General features: G+C 44.5%; 1 protein-coding gene and 2 long non-coding RNA genes across 4 annotated transcripts in view; 1 reads left to right on the top strand and 2 right to left on the bottom strand.

Annotated features, from left to right (window-relative positions):
* Positions 1-5,266: 5,266 nt before the first annotated feature.
* Positions 5,267-5,988, bottom strand: LOC311427025. Its single transcript, XR_014687177.1, has 3 exons — positions 5,707-5,988; positions 5,512-5,621; positions 5,267-5,280 (listed from the first exon to the last, which is right to left on the bottom strand). It is a non-coding gene; the product is annotated as an uncharacterized lncRNA (long non-coding RNA).
* Positions 5,989-10,004: 4,016 nt separating this feature from the next.
* Positions 10,005-12,663, bottom strand: LOC311426880. Its single transcript, XR_014687092.1, has 2 exons — positions 11,893-12,663; positions 10,005-10,588 (listed from the first exon to the last, which is right to left on the bottom strand). It is a non-coding gene; the product is annotated as an uncharacterized lncRNA (long non-coding RNA).
* A 125-nt stretch (positions 12,664-12,788) lies between these two features.
* The window catches only part of NPR3 (natriuretic peptide receptor 3), a 46,925-nt gene continuing 35,949 nt past the window's right edge, over positions 12,789-23,764 (top strand). For both annotated transcript variants that reach the window (XM_084503663.1, XM_084503662.1), the window contains exons 1-3: positions 12,789-13,806; positions 18,636-18,758; positions 23,397-23,563. In XM_084503663.1, coding sequence (XP_084359789.1) covers positions 13,065-13,806; positions 18,636-18,758; positions 23,397-23,563 — 1,032 coding nt within the window. In that variant the 5' untranslated portion in view covers positions 12,789-13,064. The remainder of the gene's footprint in view (positions 13,807-18,635; positions 18,759-23,396; positions 23,564-23,764) is intronic.

The raw sequence follows: 23,764 nt of genomic DNA, 5'->3' as shown, positions 1-23,764 counted from the left end.
CTGTTTTCAATTCTAAGTGCACTGTTGACGCCCGTTTCATCTAATTACACAAGCATTTGGTAAGCTAATGAGGACTATATGATTGCAGGCCTTTTGCTGACAAACTGTAATCGTAACTACACTTGTCATAGCACTCATGTCTCTCTGGTGTCTCCCCATTTGCTTGTCACAATTCTGGCCCTGTCTCCGAGTGATTCTCCCATACTCAAAGCCGCACCAGGAAAGCGCTACATTGTTCATTGCATGTAGCACATACTTACGCAGTCTGTGCTGCTAGGCTCTGTATTTAAAACTTTCCTTTCATGAAAGTACTAAGGTCAATTACCCCTTTAAACAACAGTACTGTTTAACATTGGCACCTAGGGTAAACCACCGGCAAATGAAAGATGGTAAAAAGAGATATTGTCTGCTTAAAAGTTTATGTTACTTTCCAGGTCACTCGAGCCCCATACGCCATCTTGGGTGCAGCTGCCTTAGAATAAGGAATTTGTTACTGAAGTTCACCTGGAGCTGTTTTCTCTAGTACGCTGGAAATTATCACCCCCTCCAGTATCTTGGCATTTCTTCATATGAAGCCACTCCCTAGCCTGGTTCTGTCAAATGACCTACTTTAGCAGAAACACCTTTTCAACTCAAATCAAACTGACATAATGGGGATAGGTAGCAATTATACATGCAGTTGTTCTGGCATATCTGGTATCTGGCAGCAGGAGCCAGCCAGACAGCTAGAGGCTGGAGACCAGTACCCAAAGTCCCTTGTTTCAGACCGGTCGCTTCCAGAATGGATGTTACTTTGAGCTATTTTTATTATGTTTATTCCATGTTATTTGTAGGGACTATCTGTAACATGTTGACGCAAATTTAGAACTTGCCTTGTTAGAGATTTGGCCTCTCCATGAGTTGTGTCTTCTTCATCATCCACTCAGTCTCTTCCCCTATTCCTGACAATGCTGGGTATTGCACAGCACTCCTTGCTGTAAAGAATGCCCAACATAGACTTCCTTTTTTTTTTTTTTTTTTTTTTTTTTGAGACAACATTGAATGGACTCCACTTTCAGCTCTGGTTCTACATATACTAATCTTTATCTTCAACCTTGATGCTTAATAAAGATGATCATTCCTCCTATTTTACTTTATTGATACTACTTCTGTACTTGACCACAGCTGACCTATACTAAGACTATGCAGTCTACCTTAAAAACAAACAAACAACAAAACAACAACAACAACAAAACAAACAAACAAACAAAAAACCACAGGGATTATTTGGATTTCTGACCATGCTTATTTTTTGTTTAGACACCTTTTCTACAGTCATGAGAACTGCAGTGTCTTAAATGGATACCAAGGACTGAAATCCTTGTTCTCTGTCTTCTGTCACATATGATGGATTTTGGTCTACAGGAAGTCCCAAATGATTCTTTCACCATGATATTTGTTGTTGTTACTCAGTAAAGCACACATCTTTGGAGTATTTTGCAAACCTTAACAGGTGAATTAAACCACGCACTGACTTTCTCTCTGAATATGATTAAAAGAAGGAAGAAGAAAAAGCATTATATCTTTAATTAATATCATTAATTAAACATTTTAAATCACTATCTGTTGTTTTAGAAAAACAAAACAAAACAAAACTCTGCTTCTTACAATAGAAGCTCTTTTATTCCATAAATGCACAGGTACTTATTCCATTTGTGCATAGGTTGCAAAACTATCTATATCTTGGGTAAATTTCTGAAGTAGGTTTTGAAGGCTTCTGTGGAGATTATGCAAATGTTTTTCATCCATCACACTGGGCTTTGATCATACAGTGCACAGCTACATGACCATTGCTTGGGTCCAAATCTTGATACTTTGTAAATCAGTTGTTCATCTGATTTCCACATCATGGTTGAAAAGATTTGTCTGCATGGCTTCAGCTAGGGACTAGAATCCAAGTGTTCCACCAAGCTGTGCTGCTAATAACAGTAGTAGACACCATGAAGCTCTTTATATCTTGACCTGGTTGTTTTTCCACTACAATCTCTTGAAAGTTTACAGAAGGAAATATACAAAGTAACATTACTTCTTCATGTTTCTGGAATGGCATCTGATAAAATGCTGTGCGGCACATTTAGCCAACAGTTATGTAAGTAGGTGCTTTTCAGATGAAGGGGGACAAATGACCTGGTTCTTTTTTCACATTCATATGAACTGAATATATGGACAGTCCCTAATGTTCAAGCACTGTGCTTGAACATTAAAAGCCCATTCAGAAAGCCCTTCTGAAAAAGGGGATGGCTGGTCAAATTTCTAATTAGTTTAAAAATAGAGATGGATCCATCTGTAAAAGGTATTTATTACACATGTTTTTTGCATGGAGAGGTATATGACTGCTTCTGATGGCAGAGAAAGAGGTGTGATGAGCTTGGAGAATTTTTCAGCTCTTTGTTTCCTACAACAACTTCTAAGTGTTTCTTGCATTCTCTGAAAAGCCAACAATAGTTCAATGATATCCCCAAATCAAGAAACACAAAAAATCATGTTACTGGAACAAGATCTGTCAACAGGATTAAAAATGTTTTCTTCCACCTTTTCACATAATTTACTCATTAGCTAATGTGCAGGAGAAAAGACATAGGGAGACTTCAGTGCCAGCTCTAAGCAGTTTCTGCCCTCCCTCTCTGGCAGCTTGTTGCTCTCCTTGCAGATCTCCGGCTCTGCCATACCAACACAACTGCAAACCACATCAACGAACTGATCTGGCTTAAAAAATAAAACACATTTTCCATCAGAATATTCCTTAAGATGAATGAGTTCCTGGGCTGATGGTACTATGTAAACCAATACTGACTGTAGTGATGAACATTCAGCCCAAGTGTAGAAAGCCTAGTTTCATTATAGTGTGAGACTTCTATTGCATTTATATGGGAATAGATGTGAAAGTAACACATCAGAATAGCTCCTGGTGTGAGATATAACACATAACAGCAATCCAACACTGTTGGTTGACAGTGAGATGTCTGATCTCAACTCTGGTTTTGAGGAACACCATGACAGTATTTATAGCATTTGTTCTATATGTTAACTGCATGAAGTTCTATATGTTAACTGCATGAAGTTCAACGAGGCCAAGTGCCGGGTCCTGCACCTGGGGCGCAATAACCCCAAGCAGAGCTACAGGCTGGGAGAGGAATGGTTGGAGAGCTGCCATGCAGAGAAGGACCTGGGAGTGATGGTGGATAGTCGGCTGAATATGAGCCAGCAGTGTGCTCAGGTGGCCAAGAAGGCCAACGGCATCCTGGCTTGTATTAGGAACAGTGTGACCAGCAGGGCTAGGGAGGTGATCGTCCCCCTGTACTCAGCTCTGGTGAGGCCGCACCTCGAGTACTGTGTTCAGTTTTGGGCCCCTCGCTACAAGAAGGACATCGAGGTGCTTGAGCGGGTGCAGAGAAGGGCGACGAAGCTGTTGAGGGGCCTGGAGAACAAGTCCTACGAGGAGCGGCTGAGGGAGCTGGGCTTGTTCAGCCTGGAGAAGAGGAGGCTCAGGGGCGACCTTATCGCTCTTTTTAGGTACCTCAAGGGAGGCTGTAGCGAGGTGGGGGTTGGTCTGTTCTCCCACGTGCCTGGTGACAGGACGAGGGGGAATGGGCTAAAGTTGAGCCAGGGGAGTTTTAGGTTAGATGTTAGGAAGAACTTCTTTACTGAAAGGGTTGTTAGGCATTGGAACAGGCTGCCCAGGGAAGTGGTTGAGTCACCATCCCTGGAAGTCTTCAAAAGACGTTTAGATGTAGAGCTTAGGGATATGGTTTAGTGGGGACTGCTAGCGTTAGGTCAGAGGTTGGACTCGATGATCTTGAGGTCTCTTCCAACCTAGAAATTCTGTGATTCTGTGATTCTGTGATTCTGTGATTCTACAAACAACATGGGTATGTATTTTAGAGTTACTAAATCTAGTTCAGAAACAATCTTTGCTCTTCAAAGCCTTTTAAGTGCTCTGGACAGAATTGTTGGAAAGGTACAGCACATGTTTGTATTTCAGCCCTTGCTACTTATCTCAAACTGTAACTGATTCTTTGATGGAGACAAGTGCATGTAAGAAACAAGGCAGCCATTGTCCTGTGCATGTCAGAGGTGGCCATCCAAAGCTGAATCGAGTCCAAGAAACCACCCAAAGTATTTTCATTAGTAAAATCCCAGGGGCAAATTTTGCAGGTGTTGTTCCAACACAAAGAAGAGAAAAACAAAGAAAAAAAATCTCCACAAGTTTAAGTGATTATGATAGCATCACTTTAATCCAAACCAACATGATTCCCCTTCTAATTCAGTTCAGTTAGTTTCACAGTCTATTTTATACCCAGCTATGATCTATAAATACAGAAATTGGCTACCTAAAGTAAGTAATTTTTTCCAGAGTAGCCTGGGCAGAAGAAAGTGGACAATAATGATATTTCTCCTTGAACAACCATGACAAATTTAATCTTTACTTTTTAGGCAAGGGAAAGGAAAGATAGCTTTTACTCCGTGAAAATCCAACACTTCCGAGCAGCAAACTTGCAGAGCCCAGATCAAGTCAGTGGTGTCTGGCAAGTTGGCTTCTGTCAGGAGAGGTGCCTGAAGACTGGAGGATAGCCAATGTCACTCCGGTCTTCAAGAAGTGTGGGAAGGAGGATCCAGGAAACTACAGGCCAGTCAGTCTCACCTCTGTCCCTGGAAAGGTGTTGGAACAGCTTGTTCTGGAGGCCATCTCCAAGCAATTGGAAGAGAAGAATGTTATGAGGAGTAGTCAGCATGGATTCACCACGGGAAAGTCATGCTCGACCAACTTCGTCGCCTTCTATGATGGCATCAACATCATAGGTATAGGGTAGGTGGGGGGAGACGGTGGATGTCATCTACCTTGACTTTAGCAAAGCTTTTGATACTGTCTCCCATGACATCCTGATAGCAAAGCTGAGAAAGTCTGGGATAGAGGAGTGGACAGTAAGGTGGGTTGAGAACTGGCTGACTGGCCGAGCTCAGGGGGTGGTGATCGGTGGCGCAGAGTCTGGCTGGAGACCTGTGACTGGCGGTGTTCCCCAGGGGTCGGTGCTGGGTCTGGTCTTGTTCAACATCTTCATCAACGACCTTGATGAGGGAATAATGTCAACCCTCAGGAAGTACACCGATGACACAAAACTATGAGGAGTGGCTGAAACACCTGAAGGCTGTGCTGCCATTCAGTGAGACCTGGACAGGCTGGAGAGACAGGCAGGAAGAAACCAAATGAGGTTTAATAAGAGCAAGTGTAGAGTCCTGCACCTGGGAAGGAACAACCACATGTATCAGTACAGGCTGCGGGATGACCTGCTGGAGAGAAGCTCTGAGGAAAAGGACCTGGGGGTCCTGGTGGATGACAGGTTGACCATGAGCCAGCAGTGTGCCCTTGTGGCCAAGAGGGCCAATGGGATCCTGGCATGCATTAAAAGGATCGTGGCCAGCAGGTCAAGGGAGGTGATCCTCCCCCTCTACTCTGCCCTGGTCAGGCCTCACCTGGAGTACTGTGTCCAGTTCTGGGCTCCCTGCTACAAAGAAGACAGAGATCTCCTGGAAAGAGTCCAGCGGAGGGCCACAAAGATGATACGGGGCCTGGAGCATCTTCCCTATGAGAAAAGGCTGAGAGACCTGGCACTGCTCAGCCCTCAGAAGAGAAGACTGAAAGGGGATCTCATCAATGTGTATAAATACCTGAGGTGTGGGGGACAGAGGGATCTGGCCAACCTCTTTTCAGTGGTTTGTGGGGACAGGACAAGGAGCAATGGCCACAAGATGGAGCACAGAAAGTTCCGCACCAACATGTGAAAGAACTTCTTCATGGTGAGGGTGATGGAGCACAGGGACAGGCTGCCAAGGGAGGTTGAGGAGTCTCCTTCTCTGGAGATATTCAAGGCCCCTCTGGATGCCTACCTGGGCAGCCTGCTTTAAGGAACCTGCTCCGGCAGGTGGGTTGGACCCGATGATCTTTCGAGGTCCCTTCCAACCCCTACAATTCTGTGATTCTGTGATTTCTGTGAAGATAAAGAGTGTTTACTGCAAAAGGATGAATTCCATTATTTTGTCCTTTTTGGTAATTCTGCTTTTTCTTGTAGTTCAGTGGATGACAAATAACTTGACTAGGCAGCACTTTCCAATAGCAGAACCGCCCTGATTATTTTCAAGAGATAAAATATATTGAACTCCTGAACTTTGATAGTGGTTGAGTTTATACTTGGATTACATTTAAGAGTTTTATTGAGAATCCCCATATAAATAAATAAAGTTTAAACTTAAACGACCAGCACTGATTAAAATCCCTGTTTTACAGCTCTTGTTAACTGTTTTCAACAGCACCGCAGTACAACTTCACAGCAGAGCGTTGTATTACTCACAGATTTTCAGTAAACCCAGAAGAGCACTGGCTCTTGCTTGCATGTGGTACAGAAAGACATCTGCACCACATCAATAACCATACTATACAATCAGTGCACTTTTTCATTTGTGGATTTATGAGTAATGCCATACTTTAATTGCCCTCGAGGCCTAACCCTCTTATTTCCACTTGTGACCTGGGTTACAATCAGCCAGTCAGTCATTTCACATTTCCTCCTTGTCTTTCAGTGAAGCTTGCAAGCATTGCACTGCTTCTGAGTGTTTGTCCACATTGCCTGGCTGCATGTTTGGCACTGCTTCAACGCCGCGCAATGTCTTCTGTAGCGCAACACAGAGACGAGCCACATGCCAATTTTGTGGTGAGAATTCAGTGAGTCATGTCCAAATGGGTGTTCTTGGCTTTTATTGGCAGCTAATTACCTTTAAAGTCGATGCTAACAATTGAAACTCAGCTGGTTCTTTTTAATAAGGCTGTGTTAACAAATGAACCTATGTTTTCTGCTTGGCCTCTGAACTCTTACACCTTTACTTTTTCTGCTCCTTGCTGTCAGTATAATTACAGAGGCTACAGCTTGCAGATGTTGGATTGAGATTTAGTTATAGATAATTATCTATTATTTAGTTATAGATAATTATCTATATAAGAAGACTGAATCCTCCTCAATCCAGTTTTAGAATTAAATATCGTGTAAATACAGCATACTTTCATAATTATTAATCAGAACCATTTAAAAATCACTCCAAATTAAATGTTGCCCAAAGTGAATATGAAAGGACTGTTTCCTGTTACCTAGGGTGATTTTTTTTCTGTGAAGCATGTGAAGTACTTCGAGTAAAGTATGGTAGGAGACAGATAGGAATCACTGTGCCTAGCAGACTCTGGTGCAGGTCCTGGAGAACTGCCAGTGCCACGATGTCTCAGGAGGAGGCAGAAGAATCTGTCCAGTTTTCCTCTGGGTTATACAAAGAAAACAAAAGGACCAGGACTTTGCAATGTTGATTTTGTTACCTCCATTCATCACAGTCTGGAGCAGCTGGGGTCCCCCAAAGTTCTCGCCCAAAGCAAGTGCCTTCATGCTGGTAAAGCTGTGTATGTGCCACAGGGTACAGGGTTGGGGAGGGACAAAAGCTGAGCTGAAGAGGGTAGACAGTGCAGATGTATCTTGCTAATAAGCAAGTTGCAATGGGATAGTGAACACACCAGGCAGATGAAATCTTCGTTTTAAGCTATTAACATTTTGCTGCTGGTATGACAGCTTGTAGGAGCATCAGTCTTCTAAAACTTGTACTTTGCATCTGGCTAATCCAAGCACATTATCATGTGCCCTTTCCTCACAGACAGACGTTTCCTGTTCTCAAACCCCAATTTGAAGGGCTAAAATAAAAACGAAGTTGCCAGAATTTTGAGGGGGGGAGATAAGGCAATGAATTTCCTTAACCACTAAGAGATATCCTTAATCTCTTGAGGAAAGGCCAAGCTTTTCCAGCTGAATTTAGAAAAAGAACAAAACCAACAAAATAAAAGCATGGTAGATGCCCATCCTGAAAACATGAGCCCAAACTTCTAATGTTCAGCTAAAATTATAAGCAACTGAAGACAATGTCAGTGTATATATATAATTGCCATACATAATGACATCATGTAAAGGGCAATATCAGGTGGGATTCCTGATAGGTGGGGCTAACAACACTATAAAGGCTAAGAATTTTTATTGCTACATTTCTTGAAAACTATGGACCTTTTTTGTAGTCATGTCTTTTTTTAGCTTTCCTTCATTTTGGAAACAAGAGGCATAGGTGTGGCAAAATAACTGCAGCAGCTGCAGACACACCTTAACTGCAGAAGTACAGGTAATTATTTTTTCATGAATATTAGTCATATGACAGAAAAGAAAAAAGCACTTTGTAATAAGCCCTAAAGCAACTGCTTCCATGTGGCAGTGGTAGGAATACCAAAAATAAATTCCAATAGAAATACAATTTTGTGCACAAAGTTCTCTCTTATTCTGAAACATTTCAGAAGATGATTTTCTCTGTTCCTCATTGAACCCGCAGTGCTTCTTCCTGCAGTTAAGACAATAACCTTTGTGAGACACTTAGTGAGTTATTAGAAACTGAAAAATGCTATATACAAGTTGTGAAAATTTTAATGGTGTCATAGAAAAGAAACAAGAGTTCTCCTATTTTAAAATTAACATCAGTCTTTCCGAACCAGGCCTGTATTTTACTGACAATGTGTCACACATTTCAGCACATTCATTACTAAGTTTATTGTTCATACAGGCTAGGGCATACATTGGAAAGGGAACGTGGAGTATAATTTCACACACATTGTCTTGATGGGCTGCTACTGTAAAATAGAGTTATTCTCACAACTTTTCAAGCAATCTACCTTCTATCTTAAGCTTTCTTTTAGATAAAATACGTCAGGGCTGATTTATCCCTGCCATAGATTGGTGGATTGACCTGAAAAGGAAGGGGAGAAGAAATGAAGTGTCTGCAAGTGCATTATGGACGGGCTAATGAGACATCTCTAGTTTAAGGTCATTACAGTTGCTCCTGCATGGAAGGGCAGTGCTTCAGAGAGTCTCTGAAGTCTATGGATGCAAATGAAGTTATGGATCCAGTCCTTTTGCTATAATTACATGGGAAACAGAAGTAAGACAATTATAAGACACACTTGACCATGATTTATACAATATCAGTCCCAAGGTATTATTTTGGGCCATCCAGAAGTTGCTGTAACTCATACCAGTTGCCAGTAAGATAATTTTGATAAATCAGGGTATGTCCCTAACACATGTATAAGAAACATACAGTCACAATTCTGTTGTAGTTCTTATACTGGGCTGGAGCCTATTAAGCCACTTCTGAGGAGGATTTTTCTGGGAGCCATGGCAGCTCTCATTTTGCCTCACATGTTCTATTTCTGCAAAGATTTCCTGATTTGTTGTTTTTCACCATATTATCTCACATTCAATATTACCTTGAAGATGGGAGGAAACACAGCAAGTACTGATTGGGTTATACTGGGATATATCTCTGTATATAGATAGATAGGGCTGGGTTTTAGCCCCATAATTTATATATTTTAGGAGTACCTGCTTTCACCGTGCTCCCTGGGAACATGAGCAAAATTTATGACTAATGGTGGGGTGTCAGTCTTTTTTCATCGTAGGATTTGCTTTTGCACACTCGAGCAGCACATCTCTCATCCAGATGAATTTCAGTGCACTTGAGGACCAGTGGGAAAGGAAGGATAGGTGCAGCACTGTGTCACCAGCCGTAGGGGATGAACACAATGTGACTTTAGCAGCGGTAGCGATGATCAGTGGTGTAGTGGAGGGATGACCTTGGGATCACCCTCAACCTCTGGTATGTCACGGTTTGCCTTCCCAAATTTTGTTCTCCTCAGTCATAAAATAAAAGAATATTCTTCTGCCCACCTTACCTTACTTTGTGCTGTGAAGTAGAAGCTGTTGACAGCACCAGTAACTAGTTCTACAAAGTGTTATTACTATACATATGCTTACATTTTTGGTGTGTAATTTTGTCATTTTGTAGTTCTTGTATACAGATCTACACAGAAGTCGGTGTCAATTAAAAGACAGAACAAATAAATATGACCCCTTTTTATTTTTTAGCATCAGGTTTGTTCATCTTGATCTTTCATGCTGCAAGATTTTTACCTAAAGGCTGTGGTGCATTTTCACGTAACTATATAAAGGTAAGACCACAAAATGTGAAAAAGAGACACACAGATCCTACATGTAGCAATAAGAAATCCATTGTGTGTGTTCCAAAATACAGATTCCTTGAAATAACAAGAATAGGTTTCTAGAAAAATAAAGAAAGAATTTGAAAGTCTAAATGGCACAATACATTTGCAGTACAGATGACACTAAAATATTTAATCTTTTCAGCCTCTAGGGGGGACTATGTTTTCAGCGAACCTGTCTGTGAAGGATTTTCTTAATCTGCAGCACGCAGTTCAGACTGTTGCTAACGCTAGTTGGAGCGAGTCAAGTGATTCTTGATTTGTGTATGAGTTATTTCTGTAGGGAAAATAGTCTATGTCCGTAATGCCTTTAGTCCTAAAGGGCTAGTCTGAAGTCTCTGCTCTTGCTGCAGTCCACGGGCATTCTGCCTGCTACTGATTCACGACTGCAGGATTTGTTCCTATTAAAAAGCATTTATGTAGCTGAAAAAAAAAAAAGAATAACGTTGGTGGAGAAATGTTGGATTTATAGCTATGGAAAGTACTGTAAGTGAACTAATGATGAGGTGGATTAAGTAACATTTTGAATTGGGATTAACGAGGAAATTCTCATGCATAACTTTTTGGCTCAGAAAAATAAATCACAGGCTGGGATTCTTCTTTATAAATTGTGTAAGGTGATGGGGAACGACTGAAACATTCGTGACACTTGGGGCCTGCAGAAACATTGTGACTAAGGCTGAATGCAATTGCTCATGCAAGACAGGACCACATACCGTGGGCCAAATTTTTTTCCAAAAGCATTGAAATCAATTGACACTACTACTGCTAAATAGTATTGGCTCAATGCTTTTTTTCCCCCCTTACACTGGCTGTGCTTCTCCCACTCTTATTCATTCCCAGCAGTACTTTTACCTCACAAGGAGCAGCCAGTGTGAAGGGTGGCAGCCTTGTGATTTATGGGCTTACTATCTCTTCCATCATGTTTACACAGCTTACACTCAAATAAGACAGCCAGAAGAGTATGGAGCTCACACATAAAATGAAAAAGATATTCTGTTGGGGGAAAGGAGGGAATCAAAAGAGATCCTTCCAGATTTCGGTGCTGTAAACACATCTGTAGGGTCACCATAAAGCAGTGACTACAAAGGTCAGCATTTCAAAATGTGTCTTAAGAAAATGTTTTTGCAAGCTTTGTGGTGAAGATGGCTGGCATGTTGTATATTGTAACATTCTGCTTAATCTCCAGTATGTTATATGGAGTCATTTACAACAAAAAATGCCTGACATAACTTACAGTACAGGAACACACAAAATGAGCTTCACCAGGGTGGGTGTTTATGTAATTTTCAAGAACACTCTGAAGTTCAATTCAGTAATCAAACAAAACTACATTAGAGGCACATTTCTCAGGAAAGCTACCAATCTTCACATTTGTGACCCCTTTTTTTTTTTTTTTAATTTTATTGAGCTCCATCATATACATGCTCTAAAAAAAAAAAAAAAAAAAAAAGATATTTTTTAATGATTATTTCTGTGCATTGTATTATCTGGTATTTTCATTCCACTTCCCAGTTGCAGTTGCATAAGCACTTACAGCTTTCTTTTCTTTTTAATCAAGGAACCTTAAAGGTGAGCAGCTGGTCACCCCAGGAGCCCTGGTTTCCCATTCATGGGCTGCACAGCGAAGGCAGCAACAACTGTAAGTTTACACATACTGCCCTGACAACGACCTCTGTGCTGAACTAAACAAACCCCTTCTGTAAAGTGAGGAGCCGTTCACTCACCTTCCCAGCGCAAACCTGGCACTCGCTGAGTGATCAGAAAGCATCAAACCACGCAGCCCTGGCTCCGGGTTTGAGGTTGCGTACATAGAAAAATGTACAGAGAGACATCCTTTAGGATTTTGCTGTTGAAAAGCATCAGGTGTCCAAAAGCCTCTTTCACAAAAGACTTTGCATGCCTCACGCTTACATTGTTCCTTATTCCAGAACAGGAGTGTCCATTTTAAACGGACCATGACAAAATATGATGCCTAGCAGCTTTACGATTGGTGAGGAGAGCTGAACGGGGATGCGTTTGATGTGCTCTGATCGGGCAGTGCTGTCAAGATAATCAGAAAAGTTAGTTTCCTTTTTTCTTTTTTCCCTCTGAAAAAACAATCTCAGAGCAACACTTGTCACTGGGGGAAATCTGCACTGCTTGTGGCATGAGCCACCGTGGGTGGGAAGGGACTCAAAACCGTGCCTGGGCTCTTGGGGGGGGGAGGGGGAGGAGGAGGGGGGAGCGCAGAAAGACCCCGAAGGGATGCAGGGGGCAGCGGAGTGTGGGGTGGGGACACCCCAAAAGCTTCTCTCCTGTAGCAGCTCCCTCCATTCCTCTGCCCGCGGGGACCCACACCTCGGTGAAAAGAGCCGCCCAGCGGTGAGCCCCCCCTGCACCCCGCACCCCCAAACCACCGCGGGGGTCCCGTGAAGGGTCTGCCCTACATCCCGGCCCCGTGTACTCCCCACAGCCCGTCCCGGGGGCGAGGTGCGGGGCCCGGGGGGGTGGCGGCGGGCGGGGCCGGGGGGGCGGCGGGGCCGGCTCCTCCCTGCGCACAAACCCGGCGGCGCCGAGCCGGGCGTGCGGAGAAGCCGCGTTACTTAAGCGGGGAAGGGAGCAGCGGGGCAGGCAGCCCCGGCGAGGGGGAGGGAGGTGGATGGGAGAAAAAAATTAAAAAAAAAAAAAAAAATTGATAATAATAAAAGGGGAGAGCAGGCGAGGTGAAGCACGAATACTTTGAGGAAATGAGATGCTCCGTCCGTGACCCGCAGGCTGGGGCAGGTTGTTAGTCTCGCCACACACCTGAGAAATAAAGCACGACCGAACAAGGGGCAGGGGGTTGCGAGGGGGCGAGGAGGGGAGGGTGGTGGCGAAAACTTTGCCGGAGTTGGGGTCGCCGCGGGGGGCGGGCGCGATGCCGCCCTGGCTGCTCGGCAGCCTCTGCTGCGTGCTGGCGGCGCTGGGCGGCGGCCCCGCGGAGGCGGCAGCGGACGAGGAGGAGGAGGAGAAGCTGATCCGGGTGCTGGTGCTGCTGCCGCAGGACGACGCCTACCTCTTCTCGCTGGGGCGGGTGCGGCCGGCCATCGAGTACGCGGTGCGGAGCCTGCGGGAGAGGAGCGGCGGCGGCGGTGGTAGCGGTGGAGGCGGCAGCGGGGGGCTCGGGCTGCCGCCCGGCTACGCCTTCCAGCTCACCTACGAGGACTCGGCGTGCGGCAACCGCGCCCTCTTCAGCCTGGTGGACATGGTGGCCCTGCAGCGCCGCCGCCCCGACCTGCTGCTGGGGCCGGTGTGCGAGTACGCGGCGGCGCCGGTGGCGCGGCTGGCGGCCCATTGGGATGTGCCCATGCTGTCAGCCGGGGCGCTGGCGGCCGGCTTTGGGGTCAAGGGTGGCGAGTACTCTCACCTCACCCGTGTCGCCCCAGCCTATGCCAAGATGGGCGAGATGCTGCTGGCCCTCTTCCGCCACCACCAGTGGAGCCGCGCCACGCTGCTCTACAGCGACAGCAACCCCGAGCGCAGCTGCTACTTCACCATGGAAGGCGTCCATGTGGTCTTCCAGGAGGAGGCCTTCCACATGGCGGTGCACAGCTTCGACGAGACCAGCCGGCACCTCGACGTTGATGAAGTGGTCCGCGCACTGCAGGCCGGCGAGAGGGGTGAGTGGTAGTTGCGTGGGGCTGGGGGTGGGTTTGGGGCTGCGCGATGCCTTGCCGGTGTGTTTTTTGGGGGGGATTGGGGTTGGGGATAGGTCACCAAGAGTCATCTGGGAAGGGGTAGCATGAGGGACGCGTTGCAGACTGGGATCTGTGGTGGGGAAGCTTGGCCGTGAGCATCCTGGGGCTGGGAGTGCACCAGAGTGGGGGCCATCAGGAAGGCTTTGCCCCATGCAGGTCCATTAGCACTTTGCATCCCACAGCAGGGGTGGAGGATCGCCCTCCAGGACTGCACTGGGATGGTTTTGTGGCATGGTAAGAAATGAGCCTTCTGCTGGCAATCCAGGATACCAGCACAGCCAAAATTGCCCACATCTGCCCACATTTGCCCAGCGAGTCTGTTGTTCATTCTGAGATACTTTTTTAAAGTGACTCTGGATAGGTTCAAAGGCTGAGCAAAGAAGTGTGTTTTTTTCTCACCCCGCTGTATTTTGCCGTGGGGAGCCTTTTCCCCACTCCTGCAGTTAGAAGCCCCGTCGGTTAGTTAATAAATAACAAACCCACTTGGGGCTAGCTCTCGTTTCAGGGGATGTGCGAGTGCTAAACCCATGAGCATGTGCAGTAATATTGCCACCAACTGCTAGCAAAACACCGTGCAGATAAATGGCTTGTAAAACCTGCTGGAAAGTCACCCCTGTGCCGGATGAACCGGCTTTGTGTCAGGAAGCAGTAAAATGCTCCAAGTACTTTGGGGCATATGAATTTGTAGTTAGATGTACTTGAAAGTGAGATCTTGTCAAATGATGTGTGGATACATGGGCTCATCAGAAAGGTATTTTCTGCTAGAGGCTTTCACCAACCGTGGATTTCCGTAGTAAGTTATTGTAAGAAGGGAAGAGATGTGTTCCAGAAGTGGACTGCAGGATCAACTCAAAGAAAGTCCTCAGGTGTTTTTCAATAGAGGCATAGATGTGAAAAATACTTTGTGCAGCTTTTACATCCCCAGTTGCAGAATGCTAAGGTGGTACCAAAATGAAAACAGATAAAAGCTCGTGCTGCATGGGACTGGCACAAATCACATTGCCATGCTGTAGGCTGCGGTGCTTTGACCGAGCAGTTTTGTGCTGGTGCTGCAGTTACACTGCTGTGAAATCCTTAACCTGTGAGGTAGCTGGGGTCTAATAATGTACGGATCCCTAATTCTCTCTTTGTGGAAACACCAAAGCAGGTGCTTAAAATAGAGCTGTCCTAGTTAGTACCATTAATGGAAATATGCTGAATGGAGAGAAAGAAATGTAGAAGTGCTAGGGGAAACAGCTATGTATGGAAAGATGCTTTTCTGTTTTTTTAATCAGCCTAACTTGTGTGCATGTGCTTAGCTTTCCTGATGCAAAGAATATAACAGTGTGATTGTGGCGAGAACATATGAGTGTTTGCCCCTAGCCAAAGGGAGTTGTGAATGTGCTGTGGGAATGTGACTGATAGCTAAGGGCAACCCCCACTGTTCAGACCATGCTGACAGCCAAGGAAGAGAGGCTTGATTTCAGCCCAGGCTCAAATGCATTGTTGAGCTGGGACCTTTGGTCTTGCCTTGTTCTGTGACTTGCAAACGAGTGAATAAAAGCAGCCTTCTGTGCCCAGTGGGGTCCCTTCACTCCATCTCACCTCCTAATTTGTCCTCTGGTTCATGCTGCTACTGCAAAATGCAGCAAGTGAGGCCCTTATGCCTCCAATGCTGTGTTTCTGGCTTTAAAGACTGACTGCACAGCTTGCCTTGCACGTCTCTCAGGGTCTGAGGGGTGGTCCTGCTGTTTACAACATCTTGCAGGCTGTCAAAATATTTTAAATGTCATCTATCATGTGAAGAACACACGATGTGCCTTTGCTTACCAGATTAGGGCTTCGTTTCTTCTTGGGACTCTTAGGAAGGTGTCCCATGGAGCAGCAGGGCTGGTGAATAAGGTGACACTGTCCAAAGCACTTCATTTTTGTTTGCTTGGTTTTCTCAGCAGCTTTTAAGGGCTCCTGCCCTGCGCCCTTTTCACTGCTGCTGGTGATGGGGGATTTGACGGGGATTTCTTGACCCACCCTGAGTAAGAACAAGCTTTAGAATGGATATGGGCTATTAGCTCAAGACCCTTCCAGGGCTGAGAAAGAAGTTGCACCATCAGCGGGCCTGTGGGGGCCCAGGCTCTTTGCCTTATTCCCAGGGCAGAGGCTGGCCCCGTGGGTTAGGTTGTGTCAGGCTGGGGCGTTGCATTGGGTTTTTGGGGTGCCAGCAGGCAGGGGCACACCCAGCCACCCACTGTGTTTGCCAGCAGGTGCCTGTCCAGGCCCTGGAATGAGTTCAGATGTCTCAGAGTCATAACAAAATCATGAGGAAGAATACGATGATAAAAGTTAACTGAATGTCATTAATAGCTCAAACTCACTTGCGGGCTCGGTCCCCCACACTGTAGACTTGATGCTGTAGGCTCAGGTTAGCCACAATGGCCACAAACCCAGCACTGTGCTGAAACATGTTCTGCACGAGCACATAGTCTGAGGTACTCACTTTGCTAAGAACTTACTCCTCAAACTGGAATTGAACTAAGTATTTGCAGGGTGAGTCAATAAATGCAGAATATTAGTATTAAAATGACTGTGTTCTGTGTGTATTGTGCTGGAGGGAGACCGCTTTATATCTGTGTGTATACAATAGTAAGGCATAGATGCAGATTAAATAGATGCAGATTAAATAAATATTAATTTAGATATCTGAAAGATTGTGAGAGACTTGCCCTTAGCTTATTTGCTTCAAAATCTTGAAATATGTAATCTTTGCTCTCCTGCTGGGTTAAAAACCATATCCAAATAGTTAATATTACTTCCCTTACATTCCTTTAGAGGCTTACAAAATATGACTTAACATATTTTAAAATAGTTTTTCCCCCCACTCTTTCTTATTCCATTTGCTCAAGATCTTTTACTGGTGCTGTGGGAATCTCTTTGATTCCATCTACAGATTACAGTTTTATGATAGATGTGAATTATAAAGGCAAAGTCAAGGGGGAGTTGGGAGGGCAGCAAGGAAACATTTCAGAAGGAAATCTCTCACCTATACTGAAATTAGGAACAGCGAGACAAATTCATTCCTGATGTGTGTCTGGAAAAGATCTGATCCAAATTTTATTGTAAGAAATTCTTTCTTCTTTTCCTCCATGCTAATACACCTCACAATAGTCATGAAATATGCTTTGCTCTGCTGCTCTGGAAATTGTTACGTTGTTCTGCTGTAATCAGTAGGACAGAGCTGTGCATGGTATCACTCTCCTGGAGCATGGGGATGTACCGAACGTGATTCAGCCCTGTGGTGCATCTGGAATTTTACGCCTGTCATGGCACCCAACCAGAAAAGCGATGGGAGAAGATTCATTGTCTGAGAAGAAAGGCCAAACAGGCCAAATTTTCATTTCTTATAATAGCAAACACTTCTAACCAGAAAAGCTGAATGTGGTTTTGATTCAGTTTTATTGTTGGGGTGAAAACATTTGCATTCATTATTGTAGTTTTTGAGCCCTGCTATGCGTGACAGCATTCTTGGAAACGTGCGTGCCGTTGGTTTCAGATCATCGTCCCAACAAGTTCTCTTATGACCTTGTTATAGGGTATAGCCACAAAGCACGCACTGACACAATACTTTGCAGTATTCTGTTGTCAGTAGCTTCATGCTGATAGTTCTGTGAATGCATATAAAACTTTATGGCATAACATGCTTAGGGTAGGAGGTGTCTCCCCGTTGCTGAAGACCTCGCCAGAATTTCTGCTTTCTTTTGCAGGGAGACTGTGAGAGAGGGGTATAGTTTCCCCTGCCCAGCGGGTTGAGGAAGCAATTTCTCAATCAGCATCATTAGTCTAATAAAGAAAAACACTTCAGGGGTATGTTGATGTATGAAGAGATCGAGGACAGACCAGCCCGCTGGAGTAGAGGTGGTTGGGCAGTGCTGGGCTGGGTGGAGAGCAGTCCTCTGCTCTAATTTCTCAAGCTCCTGCTGCAAAATCTTTCAGGGTGGGACACAGTGAATTTAGCTTGAATGCTCAGGTGCTGGGCAGGGTTGCCTAAAGGTCTTCTTACCCCTGAAGATCACTGGCAGCCTTTTGGGCACCCGATAACACTATGTAAGGTTGTGACTGAATCGTCTCCATGACTCATTATACAGTTGTTGGAGATAGTTGTGTCCTGGACAGATTTGTACCACTGTCCCTAAAAGCTGTCTTGGGATGAATCAGCTGCAGTGAATCTTGCAGTGAATCAACTGCAGAGATGCTGCTATATGGTAACTGTAGAAAGGCAATGAATTCTACACTGGATACCCAAATTTTGCGTAGCTGAAGTGTAGGTAAGATGAATCTGCCCCAAACATTTCAAATAGAATGGAAATCAAAATGGTAATATCCCTGTATCATCTCAATTCTCCACCTTCAGATCATCCTATGCACCACTTGAAGTATAACTGTGGTTTGTGGTTGCAATCAGTTCTACCAATATGAAGTTGAAGAAACTTGAGGCTAGAACTTAACACGTATTGCAGGAGTAAGGAAAAAAAAGATCGCATATAGGCTCTGTAATTATATTCAGAGGAGACAGGAGTAAAAAGTCAATCCGTGTTTGGTACCTGTCTTCTGTGAGCGGTTTGGGAAATCAGCTTTCGTTGTTGTTTGCGCTGTCGCATTTGTTGCAACATTAGGAGGACAGCTCAGGTCATTGTCTTTGGCAGCATTCATGCTTAACAATCTGTTCCATAAAGTTCTTGAACCGTTCCTTATCTGTGTTTTCCATTTTCTTCCACCAGTTGTAATCATGTGTGCCAGCGGTGACACAATCAGGAACATCATGTTGGCTGCTCATCGGCATGGAATGACCAATGGGGACTATGCTTTCTTCAATATTGAACTCTTCAACAGCTCGTCATATGGTAATGTTTTTCCTGCCCAAGTATGTTGCAAAGTCTTCTGTAAACCCAGTAATATTTTTAGATTTCTTAGTCTCAAAATACGCTGTTCTGAATTCCAGAATACACCGCTGTCTCCCCATCATTGCGATTACCTTCCACTTAGGTTATGACACTGCAGGAAATAAAAGGGACCCGGCGGGTATTGTTGCCACTGAGTGGATCATGGGATACCAAATAATGGCTTTAAACTGAAGAGGGTAGATTTAGCTTAGACATTAGGAGGAAATTCTTCACTCAGAGGGTGGTGAGGCCCTGGCACAGGCTGCCCAGAGGAGCCGTGGCTGCCCCATCTCTGGCAGTGCTCAAGGCCAGGCTGGACAGGGCTTTGGGCAAACTGGGCTGGTGGGAGGTGTCCCTGCCCATGGCAGGGGGTTGGAACTGGGTGGTCTTTAAGGTCCCTTTCATCCCAAACCTAACAAATCCACTATAGGTGTTAGTTACTTGTAGGGGGAGCAGCACTGGACAGGCATGTTAGCATCCTGGCGTTGGCACCCCACGCTGCAGCGTGTGCACGCTCAGCTCCAGCCTGGTGACTGCCAGATCTCAGAGCAGGGGCACTCCTGGCTGTGGTCCTCGTGGGCTGTGGTCCATAGGCCACCTGAGAGGAGGCAGGGGCTGTGGGCAGCTGCAAGGCCTGGGTCTCCAGAAGTCACCAAATGAACCAGTCAAGCTTGTGAACTTCAGCTTTTGATTGCAAACTGTATATGCAAAACTGTCCAGCACTGTTCTATTTAAGGGAAAGCACAGACAGTCCAAATGTACTAGATTGGGGTTTATTGAGTGGCTGATTTCATCCCAAGTAAATACGATAAGATTTGTCAAGTTAAAACCTAACTTAAAAATGTAAGTTGAATACCTTTGCTTTTTGAAATATACCTATGTTTAGTTACATCTGATGCTGTGGCAGTGCATGGTAGGGGCTAAACCTACTCTCAGCTGGTATAGCTGTCTCAGTTAAATTGAAGGTGGAGCAGTGGGTTTACTGACAGAGTTTTACAGACTGAAGCTGGGAGAAACCCTGCCTGGGAACTAGGTTTAGCTGAAGTTGCCAAAGTAGATTTTGAATGGAGCAGCCTCTTTTGCAGGTGCATAAAAAATAGTTCCCCCCACAGCAGGCTGCCTTAACTAACCCAGTACAATAACAAATTATTTTCAAATTGGAAACCAAGTGGGAGTTGAGAAAGAAGGAAAATTTTTCTTTCAAGCCTCAAAAAGCTGATGAACAGAAACGACTGAATTCACAAAAGGATGATGTATTTTGTTTAATGAATCAGTTAATTGCAAGTTAAATTCTTTTACATAAACTGTTATCCATCTACCGCCTCTGAGATTATTTTACAATAAACAGTGCTGTTTGTTGAAAAGCTCTATAATGAGCACATGTAACTGTTTAAATTCAAAGATACAGATAGGTACAGAAGTAAAGATACTCATACATGTGTCTAAGTTAGCTGAAGAAGTGCCAAGTTCTTCCAGCTAATAAGGAAATTACTTAAATAACTGAAAGATAAAACTGCAGAGCACAATCAAAGCCAATGGCTCAAATCAAGGTTTTCTGTTTGCTCATTGAAATTCAGTGTGACTTCATCCCCGGTAGCATAAGTGAAGCCATTTGGCATTGCAGCCCTAATCGGGACCATGCAAAAAGCTGAATCCATATCAGCAGTCACATAACTCTGAAGTTTCAGCCCATCCATAGACCATGGGAGCTTTGCAGACATGATTTTACTTGTGCCTAGAAACCACTGATCAAATAACCCCTCTGGCTGCCGTTGGTGCTTTGTTACCACTGCACTGCTGCTGCATTTCATCTCACAGAGTAAAGATGCATCAGAAGTGATTCATCTGGCCCCAAGTACAAGTCTGCTCATGAGCTGGGCACCCTTTGGAGTCACAAGAGAGAATTAGGCACCCCCAAACAGTGATTCACCTCATCCTTAGGTGTCTGAAATGGCCCAGGTGAATTATTCCTTAAAACTGATGGTTTCCTTGCCTTGGCTGAAGTGAGCAGGGTTGGCGGCTGGGCTGCAGAGAAGGGGAAACACAGGAGCTGGCTGGGACAGGTGATTCCTATAGTCCTCTTTGAGCAGGTGATGCTCCTGTAAGACCAGGAGATAGGCTGCTGCATTTATGTGAAGGCTTTTGCATTTCAGAACAGTGCTTGCTAGGAGGCAGCATTTGAAGCCCCCAGATCAGCATCCTGCCCCCAGGGAACCCTGGCAGTGTGGCCAGTGCAGTTGCATGGGGGTCTCAGCATGATCCTGCTTTGATCGCAGGTAGCACAGCCTGCCTGTAGCTTTTCCAAGAGATAAACGACAACTGTCTGCCTCCTGTCTGTGTTGTTAGAAAATGCAATTTCCTGAAGTTTATAAGTAGTAATTCTTTTAAAACAATTTTTCTGTTCTGTGGGTTTTTTTGTGGATGTTTCCCACGAGGATCAAAATGACTGTTAGAAACTGACTTCTGTGCAGGTGGTCATCACATGTGGAAAGCAAACATAAAAGAGAAATGCAGAGAAATTCCACCTAAATTCCTTGTTCACAGTGCTGGGAGATACAAGAATTATAAGAGGCACAAAACCTAAAAGTGGCTGTGATAGACAAATTGGCACTTTCCCTTCAAGTTCAGATGACCGTGTTGCAGTTTGTTGTTGCCCTCTGTTCCGAATATTTTTAATTTTTCAGAAGAGTAGACATATTAAATGCCAAGGCAGCAATAATTGCAGAAAAGTGCTGTGGCAAGACTACATCCCACAAAATAATCCATGAAGGAATTTAAATATGGAAATTATTCTAGGAACTCTGTTATGCAAGTGTAGCTTCCCTGTTCCCTGTCAGTATTTTTAAAAATAAATATGTATAATGTCTAGGACAGAAACTCACTCAAATTCCACCAGCACTATCTTTTTTTTTTTTTTTTGTAATCCCACTCTTCTTAGCCATCTGCTCCTGTAAATGTAAGACATAGCAAACTCCTCCATGTAACAATCGCTGCAGTACATCTTAATTGCTGTACCTCTGAAAAGCAGGTATGTAGCTGGGCTGAGGCTTTTCAGCTTCAAGACTCCAGTAGAGCTTTTCTGTATCTTCCCAAATTTTTAAATTTATTTATTTATTTATTTATTTATTTTTTCTCTAAAAAGGACAGAGTGCAGACATGGAACAATAGCAGACATTGCTACCTCTGAGGCAAAATCATGCTGCACGATGCTACTTGCTGTCTGGTGTTTCCACCAAGCCTGATGAATGGATTCCTGGTATAACTGATTTTAACCAGCTAAACTTTGGGTTTGGAAAGAAATCGCTAAACCAAGGCAGACCAATCTAGACCTTCCTGTGGCTCCTTCCTTGTGTTGAGGGTACCGGAGCTGATATCAACAAGAGAAAAGACCTGCTCTTCTGAGAAGTACAGGTCCTTCAATGCTTCCTCTGTACTCCAGTGCAGCCTGTAGTGCTGTGCAAGCAGCACTGAGAGTTTGGTGCCTGAACTCTGTTGCCATTAGTATCTTTGCTTCCAAAGCAGTCACTTTTCTTGGTCCAAACAGCACTGTGGTCCTCTAACCATATGACATATCCACTGTCATTTCAGGGTCCTGTGTGCCCTCCAGTCACACTTGGGAGCTTGGTATTAGTTTTTGTCATGGCTCATTTAGCCATGGCAGGGAGTTCCTTGCTGTTTCAAAAATAAAATGACTATCTAGCTTTTAGTTACTTGTTGGTATTTAAAAGCACATTGCTTAGGGCTATTGTCGTTCTCTGTAGGTCTCTCTTATTTATTGTTTATGGAAAATAGCACAAAATCTGATCTAGGGTAACCTTTCCGCTGATGTCCTGAAGCTTTGGATCAGGATCTCAGGACCTGCTAGCGTCAGTGCCTGTTAGGCAGAAGGATTTCTCTGTTAACTAACAGCCTGTCAGCCGTCCTGCTTCTTAAATTCTGATTACTTTACTGGTGGTCTGAGTTAAATCATGCCCCTTCTGTGACACAAACCATGTAAATACAGCATAGGTGCAGAATCCCATTTATTTGTAAGTGTTTCTTTTCCATTAAGAGCAGGGCTGGTCTGGCAGACACTGCACACATGGTTTTCTCCTCGACCGCAGTGGGAGAGCTGTGGGAGAAGTAGCTACACCATCTGCCTCCCATTCAGGGTGATGATCATACTATTGACTTTACTGGTGCCTTTCTGACTGCCGAGGACCAAAGAGTGCTGCCAATGGGATGATATGAAATAAAAACTCTGTGGTCAGATCCTCCCTCACTTGTTGTAACGTAAATATCTGTGTGTTCAGGATCTGGCTTGTTTTTTTGCTCCGAGATGTCTTCTCATGCTTAGACTTCAGCCCACCCTTTAAAAATAAGCAAGCACAGCATGGGAGTAAAGTTGTCTTTCTGTTTGCACATTTACTTCCCACCAGCTGTTCCTCACTGCCTGGTTTCCATCTCTTTCTGGAGCAGGTTCTGTTCTCTCTCATACTGTGCCATCTCCTCACAGTGCAGGAGAGGGGACTTTTAGGTTGAAAAAGGAAGGTGGTGCTGTAGTGGCACCTAATTTGGAGTTTGAAATAAGCTTTTTTTTTTTTTTTTTTTTTCACTTAGGAAATGGCTCTTGGAGGAGAGGAGACAAACATGACCTTGAAGCAAAGAAGGCATACTCATACCTCCAAACCATCACTCTGCTGAGGACCGTGAAGCCTGAGTTTGAGAAATTTTCCCTGGAGGTGAAAAGTTCTGTTCAGAAGCAAGGTCTGCATGAGGATGATTATGTAAGTATTTAACAACAAGCTTCAGGTATTAGCATCTTTTTAAAAAACACTCTCCTAATTAAAGCAAAAGTGAGCCCTCCTCAGGACAGAAACACCCGGGTTCAGCTGTAAAAACCCACTCTTGTCTATACAATCTATTTTTTCCTTTTTTTTTTTTGAGGGGGGAGTTGGGGGGGTAAAGCAAATAGAAGGTACAAGAGG

The sequence above is a fragment of the Aythya ferina genome (assembly GCF_964211825.1).
Source record: "Aythya ferina genome assembly, chromosome: Z".
Classification (NCBI taxonomy): domain Eukaryota; kingdom Metazoa; phylum Chordata; class Aves; order Anseriformes; family Anatidae; genus Aythya; species Aythya ferina.
The sequence above is the reverse complement of the archived record's forward strand: the minus strand, read 5'-3'. Positions and strand labels throughout refer to the sequence as shown.